The sequence below is a fragment of the Ptychodera flava genome, chromosome 6 (genome assembly GCF_041260155.1).
Source record: "Ptychodera flava strain L36383 chromosome 6, AS_Pfla_20210202, whole genome shotgun sequence".
In the NCBI taxonomy this organism is placed as follows: domain Eukaryota; kingdom Metazoa; phylum Hemichordata; class Enteropneusta; family Ptychoderidae; genus Ptychodera; species Ptychodera flava.
Genome location: NC_091933.1, coordinates 38,174,914 through 38,192,973, shown reverse-complemented (window position 1 = coordinate 38,192,973; position 18,060 = coordinate 38,174,914). Strand labels below are relative to the sequence as shown.

Sequence of the window (18,060 nt, the reverse complement as noted above, 5' to 3'; positions counted from 1 at the left end):
CAAAGATAGCATATTGTTACCGTGTGATTGATGCTGTTGCCAGTCCTTAAAGCTCAATTTACATAAGAATAGGGCTATACTTACAGCAAGGACCATCAGAATTTAACAGTTACTGTACATATGCAATGAGCTCACACACACATGTACATACATACATACATACATACATACATACATACATACATACATACATACATGCATGCATGCATGCATGCATGCATGCATGCATGCATGCATGCATGCATTCATACATACATACATACATACATACATACATACATACATACATACATACATACATACATACATACATACATACATACATACATACATACATACATACATACATACATACATACATACATACATACATACATACATACATACATACATACATACATACATACATACATACATACATACATACATACATACATACATACATACATACATACATGCATACATACCGATGTCACAATTTCATATGGAATGACACTAATACACACACCTTGTTACAAATCTATGACGAGAACACAAAGGCATGTACAATGAAATTACTTTAAATAGTATTGCCGATGCCATGTTTATTTTTTTCCGATAAATATAAATATTAAACCATATGACCGTTATTAAACAGATTCACAACTGGAGATAGTGCTCTTGTATGGCATGATTTGAATTTGTTCTGCCTACAGGAAGCAAACGTTAAAGTTTTCCACTGTGACTTGCATGTCTTTTCTCAAAGAATATTGCGAAACACCATGATTCGCTGGGTCTGAGTTACCTGTCTACACCCACGCATGTTTTTACAGTAGTTCAGGAATGTAAATAAAGACTTATTAATCTTCAATGGTATTAGCTGCACATTTCAGTGCGATTCTTGAGTTAAATACAAGTATCTGTGCTTAAAGTATTTAATACTGCTTTACGTGTGTATTTTCACCGTTTCACCGTGACTGAAAAACGGTCACTGAAAGTTCACCATTTACCATTTATCGTAAATAACAACAGTGAAAAATACCTTTGGTGTGACCGATCGCCATTCTTTAGAATATTGACTATTTTTTTCTCATCTTATTGAGGTGAGACAAGTTGTTTATACATGTCAAAGAGGTGTAAACTCTATAAAAAAGAAGTAAATGACTATTAATTTGAGGTATGTGGATGTGTTTGCGTGGCTAAGTAGCAAAGCTGTTCCTTAGTATACTTGTAAATACAGTTGTACATCTCTTAGGTTGTTGTCTAAGAAGTGTCATTAATCGTCTTGTATCGTCTTCAGTGTACTGACATGTGGCTGACCAGATTGGAAAGAGAAGCAGAGGATATTGTCAAAACTTTCTGGATGAGTTCCCTGATAAAATTGTTTATGAACAACGTGTGTAACTATTTACGTGAAAATAGGGAAGTTTCTCCAATAAAAAAAGAATGGCACTTTCCCGGCGGTACTTCGTTACTTCATTTGTCTATTGTTTGCAATTATATTTGTCTCCAAGGTAACGGTTATCAATCCCTTGTTCGGCCGTTTCCTCGTATCGGGAAAATATCGGACCACTGTTTTCAGCACGATGTCCTCAACTGATAATCGATAAGCAGCAGTGCAGCAAGGCGAGATTTTCCACTCAACTTCCTGGGATGAAGTTTCCTATGAAAGTACAGTGTTTGTCTGCAATGCAAGAAAACAACAAACGTTCAGGGTATTAAAGGCCAGACGAGTTCAGACTGAGGTAAAAGTCGTCAGTGGTCCAAAGACAGACAAAGTATTATGGCCGGTCTCATGAGGTCATTTCGAGTCCCATTGTTTTCAAACTATAAATCACTATCGTTGGCAAAACAGAACTTTAGAATTTATTGACAATGAGACCCTCAAAAGTTAAAATTTCAGCTAATATCACACTAGCCTATCCCAAGTCACGTCTCATATAGATAAACAACGTAACGTAAGTGTTTGAAATTAAGTTTTTTAGTGTGCGTTCACTGTTTGTTCGTATACCAGTTAAGCTTCATAGAGTGCAATCACTGTTTGTTTAGGGAGTGTTCAGTTGGTCATGATGGCCGGGGGTGGGCCGGCAAATTCTTCCTGTGAATCAGTCAAAATAAGTGAACCCCTCTCCATTGCACTAAAACATTGATGACCCCCTTTTTAAGATGACAAAATTTCATGACCCTCCCCCCAAATTGCGTGAGTAAAGATACACATAAAACACCTCTGGAGGCTTTTGCGGAGGTTCACCATTTTTTGTGCAACTATTAGGAGGCAAAATGTGGCTGATATAGTGTTTCGTCTTAAAATATCAAATCATAATAGCTGGGAGTGTATTTGGCAAACTATTCATATTTCCATTAAAACAAATTATATCTGTACATTTACACCTGTTTGGTGATTCATGTAAATGTATGTTGCTTGCAGTGGCAGGTAAAAAGTGATTGTGTGTACAAATATTTGGTATTTGGATTTAATTGGTAATGTTGATTCAATATACATGGTAGTCTATGAGGAAACTATGTGATACTTTTTCAATACAAAACTAGCAAAATCTATGTATTTATAGACGTTTGATAATTGACATAATAATTGATGATACTATGATAAAATATTGATGAAGGTTGTTTAGCACTTTCACATCAGAAAGTTACGAATTTGCATATTTAACTAACTTTCTCAATCGGGGATATAAAACTGGAAGGACTCTAAATAAGTTTATGAAATTTGCTACGTATATTGCTGAGATAATTATGTTGTATTAGTGAAAGATATTTGCATTTTCATGTAAGCTAATTGACTTTGCATATCAAATGAGCTTTCACAGTTTGGCATATATACTTGAAGGACCTGCCCAAAGGCAATTTTACTTGCTATGTAAAGTGTTGAGATAATGACAGCAGTGTAAAAATTAAGTATTTTTTTAAGCTATTTACATATTTGTATATTTAGTGTTCTTTGGAATTAATCTGTGATGAACATAGTTCATAATGTTGATAATAACACTTTCAATGAAGTTGCATACATGTGGCAAAGGTTTGCAATTTACTGAAACACGTCAGCATTTTCAGTTTATATCTGGTTTGAAAGTCGACAATGGCTCATTGCATCGGCAGTATAGTAGCGTAAGTCACAAACAGTACGCCCATGCATGACAACAGACAAAAGACCTACCTCCCGAGAACCACCGCAAATTCTGCGAAATGTAATCTAGATGTAGCTTGGTGCTGATTATGTACAGAAAAGCTGTGCAAGGGATTGCACATTGGGTTATTATCAGAAGCTTCTATGCAAAGTTGGTGACGTGCCAAGCAAAACTCTTTAGAAATACTTTTTACAGTAGAAACAATTATCGTAGTAACTGCACAATTTAACGTTTTATCATCATATAGCGCTCACTCAAGACAATGATGTAATAATGACGTCACTGAACCTCGCATAATAAAAGCAAATTACACAAAAGTTTCTTCTTTCACAGTCCGTTGCTAATTGCTCATGTACTCAGATAGGAAGTAAAATTTAAGCTTAGGCTGCGTTCACAAATAACGATTAGGGGGGGGGGGGCTGGAGGAATCTCGATTGAAATCTTATTTTTTTCAGATCCACCCTAAGTACCCTGAAAAATTTTCAAATGCCCCCCTCTATATGGTCTAAATTTTTCAAGTCCCCCCAACTATCACAGGCCCGCATGTTTGTAAAGGATGTGAGCGCAGAAAAAATAAACATGTATTGCGCCGTTCCGCTCACAGGTGTTCAACACTACCTGTATTAGCACTTTGTATAGTCATATTGCATCAGTGAACTTTTTTAGATTTATTGATCTAAAAGCCAACTTGAGTTAATCCAACTCTGGCCAGGTCAATTGCTCCTGCTGAAGAGCACACAAAATGACAATCATGAGAGAGTAGGCAAATTGTGAATTCTGGCTAATTGCCATATTGCACAGTGACCTACCAAAAATTGTTTCAAAACTACAAGACATATATGAATTAGATGCTACTCAAAATTGACATTACTGGAAGCTTAAAATATTCCATCAAATAAATGTTTTAATCTCTGAAATTTTGGGTGTAATAATTGCAAATTTGGTTAAAAAATAAATAATTCCATTTGGTGACATATTTTTTTCTTATAGTCTTTACTGTTCAAAGTTTTACTTCTGTATCATTTCATAACAAGAATGTGAAAATTTAGAAAATCAAGCATGGTGACCCCATCTTTTTTCTTTAATATTTGATTATTCTCATATGCAAGAATTCAAAAAATTCTATGTGTTCTTGCATGTGTTGCTCTCTGGCCTGATCTTGTGTACAATTATGTTTCACTGTCATGAGCGTCATTTGACCCAAACTATTCTTCAACTACTAATCAGAGTCACAGCTATCTCTCACTGTTCAGGTATGCAGTGACAGTGACACTGCAGTAGCAGAGCATTAATGATAGTGACACTACCCGTAGGCAGTAGCCGTATTAACTTCGATAATTTTGGCAATATTTTTGTTCAGTTTTACAACTGCGTTCTTGTTCTACTCCCTACAGCATATATGTTGAATTATGACAGAACCCCACGGCTAGAGAGTGCAAGCATTCCGTACTGGGGGTATTTGCACGAGTTGCTGGAGGTGTATTCTTGCGCCAGTCCTCGCACGAGCGATAGCGAGTGCGAGGGCAGCAAGAATACACCTCCAGCACGAGTGCAAATACCCCCAGTACGGAATGCTTGCACTCTCTAGCCGTGGGGTTCTGTTATTATTACATATGTTTTAATTTTACTTTGAGAATAAACCGAAAAATAAATCTGAAACCGCCTGTAAAACGAAAGATATGCGACCGCACAACCTAACCCAGCAGAGTTCTGCGGAATGATATTCATTGTTTACGCTGTTTTGTGAAGAGGCGCCACTACGATGATGTCATTGACTTTTCATTGGCTAGGAGTCCTGCATTCCCACTTTTGATTGGATAAAGCTGTTTACTTATTTACAGGTCACAAGGTCAAGTATTAGCTCACCCAGTAGTGACAAAAGGCAGGGTTTCATTCCGCGTTCAAAGGCTGGTGGTCCGGGAAAAGTAATGAAACAAAAGACTTACATTCCTTTGAAAATTTTAATCAACATGGTCAATAAACATGAATTACAATTATTACATAAATATCAACAAAGCAGCAATCTTTGGTCAACATGACAACATTTTTTAACGCAAATATTGGCGACGGACGGCATCGACACTGATATTCAGTGCAGTGTAAACAATCGAAAACTGACCGCGTACCGAACAAACATTACACGGTAAAGATAACGTAAGGAAGTTTTAAACATATGAAGAGTTCTATTATGTCTAAAGCAAGTAAATCTATTGAAAAATGAAAGGGTCACTTGAAAGTCACCGATCTCAGAGAGCTACTCATCGTCCGAATCATACAAAACCATAGGACGTCGTCTCTTGGTAGGGGGATTTTCGATGGAATGGTGGTCACAATTTGCGGTGGACGTGTTCCCTGCTACGTTGAAATTGAAATTAAAAGTTCCGCCAGTAATGGTTGCGTTGGCAAACATGCCCGCGACAGCACTGCTTGCTTGCTGTGACGAGTTACTCGGGACCGGATTATTAAGAATGGCTTTACCTGAAAGCGGCGGCGTTTCAATAGGTAGGAGCGCCCGGTCATGACTCTGTTGCTGTGGCTCATATTTCGAACGGGCGCCGGTTAAAATATCGCTCATCTGCTTCTGCTGGTCTTCGGAGGCGATCGCGTATCTGTTCAGGCTATTTACGTTCTTGTGGCCGCTCAACTGAGCCACTGTGTTTGGCGGAACCCCTGCGTGTAGTAAACGGGTTATCGACGTTTTCCTGGCACTGTGGTTCGTCAACTTGCCCTCGAGACCAGCGGCTGTGCACATACGTTTCATAATGGTGTCGATCTTGTTGCGTCCCATCGGCTGCGTCCGAAACCAAACACCGCTCTGTACACTTGACCACAGAGTAATATCATAGACAGACTATGATATTACTCTGTGGTATTGCACTGCAGTGCAAATACCGGTAGTACGCGCGCGCTCCGAAGCAAGTAATCTGTGGTACATATGTAATAATGTCTAGTATTCAGCTTGCTATCACAGCCTATGTACGTGTATCATGCATTTGTATCACTGACAACTGACTGTCAGTCTGGACTCCAATTAAATTATCACCAAATACATATTTATATTTATATATACAGGCTTTGTCGACATACTAAATATTGTGTGTTTGAGCATGCTGTAGGGAGATAGCAAGAAACTGTATTCACGAGGCTCGTTTGTTTTTTTACGACAAATCACACGTTTAGATTTTTTCGAGATAAAAGTCATGAAATGTGATAAAATGGTTCTAGATTTTGTTAAATTATTACTAACATTACAACATTTTGATGACATAAAAATGGTATTCATTTTTCGTTAAAGTACCTACAAAAACTTGGAATGGAAAATATAAAACACAAAAGGGAACCAAAAATTTTCATGTCCCCCTCCTACAGGTAGAGCAAAATTTTCAAGTCCCCCCTCTACTACCCCCAAAATTTTCGAATCCCCCTGAATTCCTCCAGCCTCCCCCCCCCGTTCTTTGTGAACGCAGCCTTACCTCTTGACATGATAGTCTAGATGCTTGTTTTGCTGTCATCGCCCTCTTCCTCCTCGCTGCTATCTGATTCTATCATATCTGCCAGCCATGGGTAGTCCTTCCTCAAAATTTCGCGGAACTCTGATACAGCCTTTCGGGTATTCGGCAATTCGTCCAGTAGGCGCCGTACTTTATCTTCCTCTGTCCTCTCATTTTGAACACCGCTAGCAACATTATAACTGATCACTTTCGCCTGCCGTAACTTATCCAGCAGAGGTCCTATGCACATAATTCCCTCGATGAATGTGATTCTATTTCTAAGCAAATATTTCTTAGGTCCGTCATTCGGCATATTATCTTTCCACACGTCAATAAGCTTTTGGTACTCTGGAACGATTGGCATGGCCTTGTTGTTTACAAGTCTCTGCAGCGTGTCAACCTTGTTGGTCAGTGTACATTCTTGTTGTACCAGCTGACACTCTTCACGAGTAATCAATCTCTCTTGGCGAAAGATATCCAAACAAGTTTTCTGAAAATCGCCTGATGATAAAGCAAAAGCGCCAATTGTAAAATAATGAACACAACTTCTATGTTTACAAAGATTAAGCGAGGTAGATAAATCGAATGAACTTTAATCATGGAAGCTATAGAGAGACAATATGATTGTAGAATAAGTATAATAAATCTTTAATTTTATTGTTTGTTCTGTTCGGAACTGCAGTTGGCGTTCCACTCCAAAAGTTTATGCCGAATTTCCTAACGTCAGCTCGCCAATCAGTGGCGCATATTCTTGCACTATATGATACTCAAAATATCAATGATACTTACTCTCGCAGAATCCCATACTTTCCCCGTGCCTAATAAGCCTCGTCATCAGCGAAACGGTCTTCTTACGTCGCACGGCGTCTTCAATTTCTCTGCGGAGCTTGACTCCTACGCCGCCGTCATCACCGTTTCTGATGGCCGGGAAGGAGACTGTCCCTTTCTTGTGCAATAATCTACCAAAGAAGGTCTCTACAGTTTCCAGTTTGGTAAAATCGAGCCTGTACACGCGACCAAACTTCGGGATCAGTTTGCTCGGAAACTCTTCCTCCGTGCTATATTTGAAATACGTCGCAAAAACTCGGTCATGCCCAGGCTGTCTCGATACGTTCAAGACGCGATAGATCAAGTCCAATATTACATTATCCGGTGCTTCTCTGTTGCTTTGCCCGCCATTTCCACATAGTATTCTCAGTTTTTTTGAGGCAACCAATATTATTCTGTCGGCGTTACCGATTTTCTCCACATTGACCTCCTCACTAGTATAGTCTGAGATGTCTACAGCTTCCACAATGCTTTTTTCTCCAAGATGAGACTTAAAGAACTTGGCAAATGTTTTTGCAACAGTCAGCTCTTTCTGATCGAACGGTGCATGGACAACAATTAAGGTCTCCGGGTGAGCAGGGACCGGTCTCCAAAGGAATTTCACATATCCTGAATGGTCTTACCAAAAAAAGAGAAAATAAACGAAAACAATGATTGAGGTAGGAATGGCTAAATTTCTGCACCAAACTTAGTGACGGATAAAAAATCATTGTAAATACCAGAATCATGGCATTTTGTATAAATTATAGGTAGATCAGAAAATTTGGAAAAGACATGTGGACCACTTCGTCTTCGAGAGTATCTGTAACATAATTCCAGCCAATAAAAAAGTGTGTGTTTAACAACCTTCCTTGTATTTATTGACCAGTTGCTGCTAACTGTTAGGGTTGGACTATTTATAGCATTATAGAAGGTGCATTTGGATTTCTCGGCATTAGTAAAGGGGCGCTGAAAAAAACCCACGTCAGTTTAAGCCATTGCTTCTAATAGGATTTTTCCAATTAGGATATTCTCTTGTCTCTAAGCAACGTAATACCAAGACATCATTTTATACTATATCTTTGAATCTTTATGAAACCTGCACGTTCAAAACATTCCAAAATGGCCACCAAATGCCTCAATTTTAAATTGTAATATTCAGCATTTTCAGTGTCGGGACCGGGACACTCCTTGTTTGACCTCTCCAGCAGTTGGGATATTTGTGCCATTTCAGTGCGTATAATTTATCTCCTGTCTGTGTATTTTGCGGTTCTTCCAGGCTTTGTCTGGTTCTATCTCGATGCTTTTACCACCAGAATAAACTTACTTGCTGAATAGTGGTACTTTGATCTCCTTTTCACTGACTGAATCTTCAAAAGCTTCTTTTGTAATCATCGTATCGGCCTTCATTAATTTTACTGCATGACAGACTGCTACTATATTGTCTTTCCAACTTGCTGAAGCAGATTTTTCACGCCTACAATCAGAGTCAACTTTGTGCAGTTACACATTTTATGCCATGTAAAGAAACACGTTCCGACGAAAAGAAAAGCGAATATTGCCAATGAGATGCACTCGGGGAAAGAGAATTCGTCTGGGAGAGGTAGTAAAAAAAAATTCCATCCAAGGTGAAAAAAAGTTCTAAGTGGGGAAGGAAATAAGAAAATGCTCTTTCAATCTTCTAATCCATCTAACATATTAACGGACTATCCCTTAGGAACACAGACCTTGTAAAACTTCAAATTCACAACAGGGAGTCCACCACTACCTCATACTCTATTTTCATACATGCTGTTTGATTTGCGGATACGCTTACAATTGTGTTCGTATTTAACATTTTGCTTAAAATGTTTTTCATATACCTGTGTCAGTTTCTTTATCATCGACTTCATCCGGTTTGACTTTTTCAAGATCTTCTACATTTTCGCAATCTTGATACCCTGGAATAATGGCGCAATCATGAATTAATTAAAAGCTACATGAACTTTGTCAGCAAAGAGAAGTGTTTGACAACACAGTCCAGTAAGCAGATTGTTCATCTCTCTTTAGTAATTATCTTTGACTAATGAAGAACAATTTCCACGCCTTCTCCAGTGCGGTTTTGGATTGAGCTGCCTGTGGGTGTCAGGACTCATAGCTAACTACCACAGTCGCTCGAGAGCTATTCAGCTCTGGGACTATTCGCCCCATAGACGAGTATACAGAAGCGAGAAATACCCCAAGTCAGGAAATGAAATGGCTATTTCGTATAGGGATTGTGCCACCATGTCATCTTCGACGTTCGATTTTAACGTGAAAAGTAGCAAGTTCATCTATCATGTAACCGTCGACCGTTCCCTATCATTCTCAAAATTCATACCTGGTACTTGATTTGCTTCACAAACGCTCGTTTCGTGTGATTTTCGGCCGAATTCGACGGACACGTCGCTAAAACATAAGCGTGAGCAACATTCCGGTCACCTTACAGTGGACGTTGGGCACCTCCACTTTACTGACGTTAGCGCAGCGTACCCATGAGGGGTGACTGGAGGGTTGTTCATGCCTTATGTTTTAGCGACGTGTCTTCTGAACTGGGCCGAAAATCACACGAAAATTCATACCTGATACTTCATCTGCTTACAAAATGCTCATTTCCTGTGATTTTCGGCCGAGTTCGAGAGACACCTGGCCAAAACATAAACGTGAGCAACATTCCAGTCATCCCTCATGGGTAGGCGGCGCCAACGTCAGTAAAGTGGAGGTACCCAAGAGGTGACCGGAATGTTGCTCACCCCCCAGGTTTTGGCGAGGTGTCCGTCGAATTCGGCCGAAAATCACACGAAACAAGCGTTTTTGAATCAGATAAAGTATCAGGTATGACATTTTAGAATGATAGGGAACGATCGACGGTTGCATGATAGATGAACTTGCTAATTTTCACAGTGAAATCGGACACAAAATGTTACATGGCGCGGTTTTTATAGCCATTCTGTTTCCTGACTTGGGGTATTTCTCGCTTCTGTATACTCGTCTATGGGCGAATAGTCCCAGAGCTGAATAGCTCTCGAGCGACTGTGCTAACTACGAATATTCTCGAACCAGTAAAATCATGTTAACTTTATCTCCATCCGTCTTCCATTCCCGCCAACAGGTCGACATAGAGGAAGAAAACGATATATAGACACAACGCACAATGTGTCATACAAAAATTCATACCAGAGTTCAAGTTAATATGTTCTGGGTATATACCTTGGAGATACCAGTTCCTAGTATATATCTGATCGCTATTTTGGTCATTGCACACTATGCAACAGTGACTGTCAAAACATTCTTGTAAAGAACTTTTTAAAAAGCCTTGTTTTTCTCAGCTTTTCCTTTCCTTCAATGACGAAGCAATATCCACTTGATTTGTTTCTTTTGTATGAAACCTGTGTGACTAACCTTTGTTTGTTTCCTTGCCGTATGGTATGCCCTTGTTGGTTTCGTCAAGATGTTCATCATTTTCATTATGAGGCTTTGAAAATAAGGCGCCATCTTGAATAAAAGGAAAGTTAAATAAATCAAGCTTTAAAATTTTGATCTCAAAAAATCGACAGTATTAGTTCAGTCAGCAGATCGTACCGTCATCAGAGTTTTTGCAAAAAAAACCAACTTACAACAAAGATTTGTTCCTTATTCCTCGTTCTCAGTGCGTGAGAACGCAGCTAAAATTAGCGACGTCAAAAACGCCCCCATGCGGCGACTTTTGGGCATATTTTCGAGGTAACCTATGGCTTTGTTCAGTTGTCGTGTGTTTAAAATTGACAGAAGCGTCAGTGGGACGTGGTAATAATTAGTCCGAAGAGGAAGTGGTGCTTTTGCTTGCCATATGAAAATAAAGAGAGCATCCAGAAATTGATGGACGGCATTTCCAGAGACAATGCAATTTATCGAATAGTAGCGGACAATGCTGCGGCAAAGCCCCTGGGGTACTATATAGAAAAGGTGTACGGGCAAGTGCTCTCCAAATGGGTCACTTTTTCACCAAAAAATCCCTAAACATGAATGATTTTTTCATCCTTAAAACCCTAACCATGGGCTGATAACAAAGTAAATGAAATGTCCTGTTCTTTAGGAAAACCTTCACATGCAACAGAATAAAGATGAAAATTTCCAGAAATTGTCAAGCAAAATTCCTAACAATGAGACGTATTTCTGGGATTCTCATGGTAGATGTTTTCAAATCGCCTGACAAACCCCCATATGAAAATATAAATAGTACACCCCCTGGGGCAGCCATTGGACTAAATAGAAGCCCACGAGCAGTGTCAACAAAAAATAAAAACCATGTAGGCAAAGATATAATCGACCACAATAACAGAGGCAGTTGGGGAAGGAAAATTCATACCATTTTAAACGAACTTACTAAAATCCATAAGCCATTTTTGTCGTTGTCGTGATGCCTAACATAAACATAGAGGGCTTAGGTCGGTGTCAGTGGACGCACACAGTTTTCTCGGGTTAATCCCCTGTATTTGCAAAGCGTCAATATAGACAGTTTTCTCGGGTTAATCCCCTGTATTTGCAAAGCGTCAATATAGACCTGGGCCCTGCACAGGGTACAGGGGACAGTCTCCTGGGGTGGGGAGGAAGGTGTTTTTTGTGCAACGGTTTACCTTATTTGATTTTATTAATTTTGACTATGATATTTCAAATAAAGAGTTCAACTCTACACCGTCTGACTGCTTTATTATTACCGACAAGTCCTTATCTCCTCTCCAACTTGTGTATACACCTCTGTAATTGCTCGAGCTCCGACAACATTGCCAACTTGCTAATCCGCTGTCCGTATCAGCGGATTAAGTGATTGAGTCAACACCACAGCCGTCATACACGCATTATTTCACTACGTGTGTGACGGCTGTGATGTTGACTTATTAAGCTAATCCGCTCAGTCATTAACAAGTTGGCAATGTTTGCGCAGCAATTAGAGTGGTATGTGCACTGGTTGAAGAGGAGATAAGGAATTGTAGGCATTGGAAACACAGTCAGACAGTTTGGAGTCGAAAGCAAGTTGGCAATGTTGTCGGAGCAATTACAGAGGTGTATACACAAGTTGGAGAGAAGATAAGGACTTGTCGGTAATAATAAAGCAGTCAGACGGTGTAGAGTTGAACTCTTTATTTGAAATATCATAGTCAAAATTGATAAAATCAAATAAGGTAAACCGTTGCACAAAAAACACCTTCCTCCCCACCCCAGGGGACTGTTCCCTGTACCCTATGGGCCCTGCAACACCCAAGAAACTCAAAGTGTAAATGGGCTGGCTGTTGGCGTCAGAACTTTTTCGTCTTTGCTGATATTTCGAACTAGAAAACCAAGCTCATTACCTTTATCTGTCTTCTATTCGACAAAATATACGGAGAAAGAATTCGAGGAGAAGGAGATAGCTTATACGGAGGAGTAGAGAGAGAGGAAGAACATAACATAGAAAATACAAACACACCATCACAACATCATCGCGGAATTTTCTTATCAGTCTAATGACTTATCTTCCGTTCTCAGGTAGAAAAACCACAAAACATCAATTGCTTAATTAACACTGTTTTCCTAATTGTTCCTAAGAACTGGTACTTTTTTCAGTATGTCAGTTTGCGTTCGAATTCATGAGGCCTATAGGGAACAGGCACAGAGACTTATCGTGTTGCTTTGTCAGTTAAACGAATTCTTACAGCTGGTCCACACAACAACTAGTATCTATATTATGTAAATGAAGACAAGTGACTTTGAACATATCATTTATCATTACTATATTTCCTCTTCTGTCATGAGATTAAACAATATGTAAACACGTGAACAGCATTCTTTTGAGTGTTTGTACAATGAAGAAGACTGCTTCAAACGAACAATGTTACACAGTTTCCTCGACACAATCCAAGTTTAGAGGAATGCCGTGGTAGTCAAGGTCTATACCTTGGTATTCAAGGTCTATACCTTGGTAGTCAAGGTCTATGCCTTGGAGCCTCAGATATAGGTTTCATATTCATCATTATGAATAGAGACGGACACATAGCAGTTTGTATGGGAAAATAGTTTCACATAGAAAACACTTTAAAGTAATGAACTAATTAAAATTTCGTAAGCAGAGTTTATGAAGGAAGAATAATAACACCTTGATAAGATTCAAGGGTAAAATGATATGATCAGTACGTGGGCGCATTTTGACAGCGCTTAGACATGGCATTGCTTCTATTTTCTTCCTCATGTAATGGCGAAGGTATTTTAGGGGGCCAAGCCAACTGGGCTTGTTCCCTATTTATTTTAAAGGAATTCAGCTCTCCGCAACAACTTCTTCTTCTTCCGTCACTTTTTGTCGACCTAAATCTCAAAAACCACTGCATTTAGCCATTTCAAACTTGCAGGGCTAATTGGGTCCTATACTAGGTACACGTTCAGCTGATCCTTGAAATTTCCATCGGTCTCATTTTGAATGTAAATTTTGTATTCTGCCTAATTTGCATAAAACTCTACTAATCAAAAATATGTTAGTACCTTTCAGGACACAGTACTAAGATGACATTGGCAAAATTTCAGGGTCATTAACCTTGCCATTTATAGAAGAAGATTTTTAAGTGATTAAATAAATGTTTTTTCGTATCCAATTAATTTTGCAAAAACCATCTATATCAAGAACTAAAGGGCTTGTGGTTTTGTTAGTGGTACATATGAGTCAGTATGGACAAAAAAGAGTTTTTGGACAATTTTCAATGACCTTGAATGGCCTTTGACCTAATTTAATGTATCGTGGCTCCCATTGGAACACCGTTGCACCACAGACAAATATAAAACAGACTAGCAACGGGCATTGTTCAAGGTGTGAAGCGATTACGTAAGCCATCCATGTTTGCCTCACCTCAGGAAGCTCTCGCCTCTCTATTCCGAAGAGTGCCGACCATGCACATTTCGGTAGTTTCCGGATTTTCGCTAATTTCTAAGCAAAAGTATGTTCGGCAAAGTTCGTGTTATTGTTTTCTTGTTGTGCTGAGCAGAATTGGCGTGCTGGCGAACACTGGAAAGTTTTGAGCGTCGGGGAGGTGAGTTTTACCATTCTAAAAATTCCTCTCACCTTTTTATGAATATATAATGAGCGCGTTTGAACTAAATTTGAAAGTCTTTTATCGATACTGTCAGATTTTACTCAATGGTTTACGGTCAGTCATACCGTCTTTTACATGTTCGTCAAGGAAGGACATGTTTATGAAACTGCTGGCGTGTTATGTTTTGATTGGCGTTAAGCAGGGTTTCTGCTCTGAGAGCTCACAAAGTAACTCTGGTTGCTACGCGACTGGCAGCACCATGCCATCTCGTCGTAGTTTCCGCATAATCTCGTGCAATTATCAACAAACAAATTCTCAAAAAGGTTTAACACCTTTGAAGCTCACTTTAATATGAAAAGGCCATAATCTACCGAGACGACCATGGAACAAAAGGCATGCCGCGTTGCTAGTCTGTTCTATATTTGTCTGTGGTTGCACCAATTAACTTGCAATATGGCACATAGATAAAAATTAAAGACCATATTCATTCATTTGTTAACATGCCAACTGGTCGCATGACCTGGCGGCCATCTCTACATTAAAATCCATCTCATTTGCAAATACCTTTTCAAATACTTTGCAGACCATGGGGTCATGTTCCTAACTGCCAAATTTCAAGGTCACAGGCCCTGTTGATTTTGAGAAAATTTTTGAAGTATTATTTTTCAGACCTTTGACCTTTGCACCTAAGCTATGGCCATATGTTATTGTGACCTGTATAAGAGTGTGAGAGGGGTAGTATCCAACACTGCCTGATATGGGACTAACTTGCATATGTAAATTTCGGGGTAGCTTCTTGACCTTTGACATTCACATCAAATTGCACCTCATTTATTATGCACATATCTAGTTCTTGGCTAGAAAGTAAAGCTAGATGTCTCATTTTTGGTAATAAATATGGAAGTAAACTTGTTTGCCAAAATGTCATGTGACAATGATGACGTTAAACCGTGACATAACAAATTCGCCTATGCCTGCTTGGACCCTGGCAACGCTACTTGCAGCTTTAAATGGAATTGGTATAATTACATTACAATCATATTAACATTTTCATATGAAATTCATTTACCACACTGCTGTTCCCTTTGACGACAGCTGTATGGCTGTGAATATGTGTAACGTGCTTTGTGATTAAATTTGCACTGTTTGCGCTTTGACAATAATTGTCACCTTCTATTGCGATTGATTTCTATCTTTGTAATGAGGGCTCACTTCAAATTTACTTAGCATATTTATTGTTACAATCGCGATGATGATGCCAGTTGAAGGAAGTCGACTACAGTGTTTATAATTATTCAATTATGAAAATGCTCTGAAATGGTTACGTTATAATATGATCTGTTGGAAAGTACGTTTACACTATTTTTGATCGAAGTTCGATTTTCAAGAAATGTAAACTGATAGTCTCAAAAGTACCTTTAACCAATACATTACCTTGAAAGTTAGATTCCTGATCTCGATAATTTTTATGATAAGTCCTGTTCCATTACAATATTTAAAACAGACGCCAGTTTTGAAGATTTAAAAGACGACCAGACATCAGGTCAGACAACTTTATAAAGTTGCATGCCCGAGCAAAATAGTACCTGCCGGAAAATCATTTCTCACTAACTTTATACTGAACTCAGCATACTATACTTATTTCCAAAATTATTTTCATATGTCCATCCGGTAGATAACTGATACAATTTCACCATGTCCGGTCAAGATTTACTTTGCTACAAGCAGACGTGCTGGCAGCTTTTTGCTACTCCCTGCATGCCATCTGTTGCCATATGCAGAAGTTAGACTTCACTGAAGAAAAACAATACGATTGGACAAAACCATTCAGACTTGATGACTAATCATTATTTTCAACGCTCAACACTTCCTATTCGTTAGACAATTGAGCTTCCTGGTCTGAACATGTAGGAAATTAATTTTTTCCAAAAATAAATTCATCTAAAAAGTTGCGAATATAATTATAAGAAAGACAGTCACAATTCTTATTGCTCAACTTTGGACAATAAAGATTATATTGTATTGTGTGGTATGTCGATGTTGCCAGGAAATACACTCTGGAGCTGTGGTGTAAAATTTTCACTGATGGCGCGCTGGCTGCTGATTGGCTAATGATAAGAAAAAACTATTATGGTATTGCGTCGCCAATTTTGGAAACGATCCGGACTGATAACAGCAGGGCGAATGATGAAGGGACCTCAATTTGTTCTGGAAACACCTATGTCTCGCAACGTATTCCAAACATCCCACTCATTATCGTAGCAGTAGCCCCGCATACGATGCTATATGTTCCCGGCGTTATATATGGCCTCCCACCAAAGCCCCGCATGTTCATCACACGCATTTTCTTCTGATAAGTACAGACAAAATGTGTTGATAAGCCGGATCAGTATTAAAGTTGCCGACTCATTTAATCACTGTTTGGAAAATGATGGAAGTCTTTTCGTAGCGAACGAACGAGTGTGACATGCAAACATTGGATACACTCTACTGATTGCAATGTTAAAAAAACTGTGTCAGTGAATGTAAGTTATTAAAGCTTAAAATGTAAAACCTCCATGTTACTAGTTAATGCGGTGACTTGCTCAATTTTTGTGTGAGGTCAACTTGTCTGCAGTCAATTGCCTTTCTTTCTATTTACGCGAAAGAGATCATAAACTGGCACCTGTGTTCTGGCAACTACTGATCCGTCTCTGAAGACCATAACCGCTTGTATGTTTTTTGCAAATTAAAGATACGTCTTTCCTAAGACCCGAAAAGACTTCCATGTTTTTCTAACCAGTGATTAAATGAGTCGGCAACTTTAATTTCTGGCTTATCAACACATTTTGTCTGTACTTAAGAAGAAAATGTGTGTGATGAACATGCGAGTGTAAACACTGATCCTGAATCAAGCTCCGTAGACAAAACCGGCGACGTACGGTGCTAATAATTTGAACCACGTACGAAAAATTACTTTACTTAACTACTTTCGGCCGAATCAACTCGATTTCCGATCTATGCCTACCCGAATCACCCAACCGATCTATGCCTACCCGAATCACCCAACAGCTCACAGACTTCAAAAAAGTGCTCTCGTGACGTCCTAAACCGTTAGTTTGCCGGCAATGCAATGTCAAGGGCCCAGTGGCAGGCCATATTTTATATCTCGCATGAACGTATATCATGGCCGACCACTTGACCGTACGTCGATTATATTTGATCGAAAATATCAGAACTAATATTCTTACCAAAAAAAAAGATTAAATTTTTTACTCACCCATTGTCTTGCTTTACGGTTTGCTTTGGGTGGAATGTTGAAATAACACTACCATAGCTTCTGAACTGGCCTTGCAATGGCGCGTTAATACAAAACAAAATAATACGTCTGTGTTGAAAACCAAGAAGTTTGAGATGAACGGTTGCATATTCGACCATCCGATTTGCCAACGGTACCGCGTCACTCGTCACAACTTACTGTCATGGTTTGTCCGTAACGCTCGCTTGTATCTTCAGCGATCAAATGCGGCTCTGAATTTTGGACGAAAGTTTTTCTGGAACAACGACCAAGCTGTCGACTCCGCAAAGTTTGACAGCGACTGT

The 18,060-nt window shown here is 39.1% G+C and overlaps 1 protein-coding gene across 1 annotated transcript; it reads right to left on the bottom strand.

Annotated features, from left to right (window-relative positions):
• Window positions 1-556: 556 nt before the first annotated feature.
• On the bottom strand, window positions 557-18,060 carry LOC139135696 (uncharacterized). Its single transcript, XM_070703325.1, has 6 exons — window positions 17,738-18,060; window positions 10,844-10,936; window positions 9,286-9,363; window positions 7,406-8,062; window positions 6,599-7,117; window positions 557-1,663 (listed from the first exon to the last, which is right to left on the bottom strand). Exons 1-5 carry the CDS (start codon window positions 17,739-17,741, stop codon window positions 6,615-6,617), a joined length of 1,335 nt encoding a protein of 444 aa, XP_070559426.1. The 5' UTR covers window positions 17,742-18,060; the 3' UTR covers window positions 557-1,663; window positions 6,599-6,614.

Bases quoted from the DNA above. Each gene is read 5' to 3' on its own strand.
- LOC139135696 (XM_070703325.1), bottom strand. The intron at 8,063-9,285 runs GTATATGAAAAA...TTTTTTGGTAAG, and splicing joins TGATAAAGAAACTGACACAG to ACCATTCAGGATATGTGAAA. The intron at 7,118-7,405 runs GTAAGTATCATT...CTTTATCATCAG, and splicing joins AAGTATGGGATTCTGCGAGA to GCGATTTTCAGAAAACTTGT.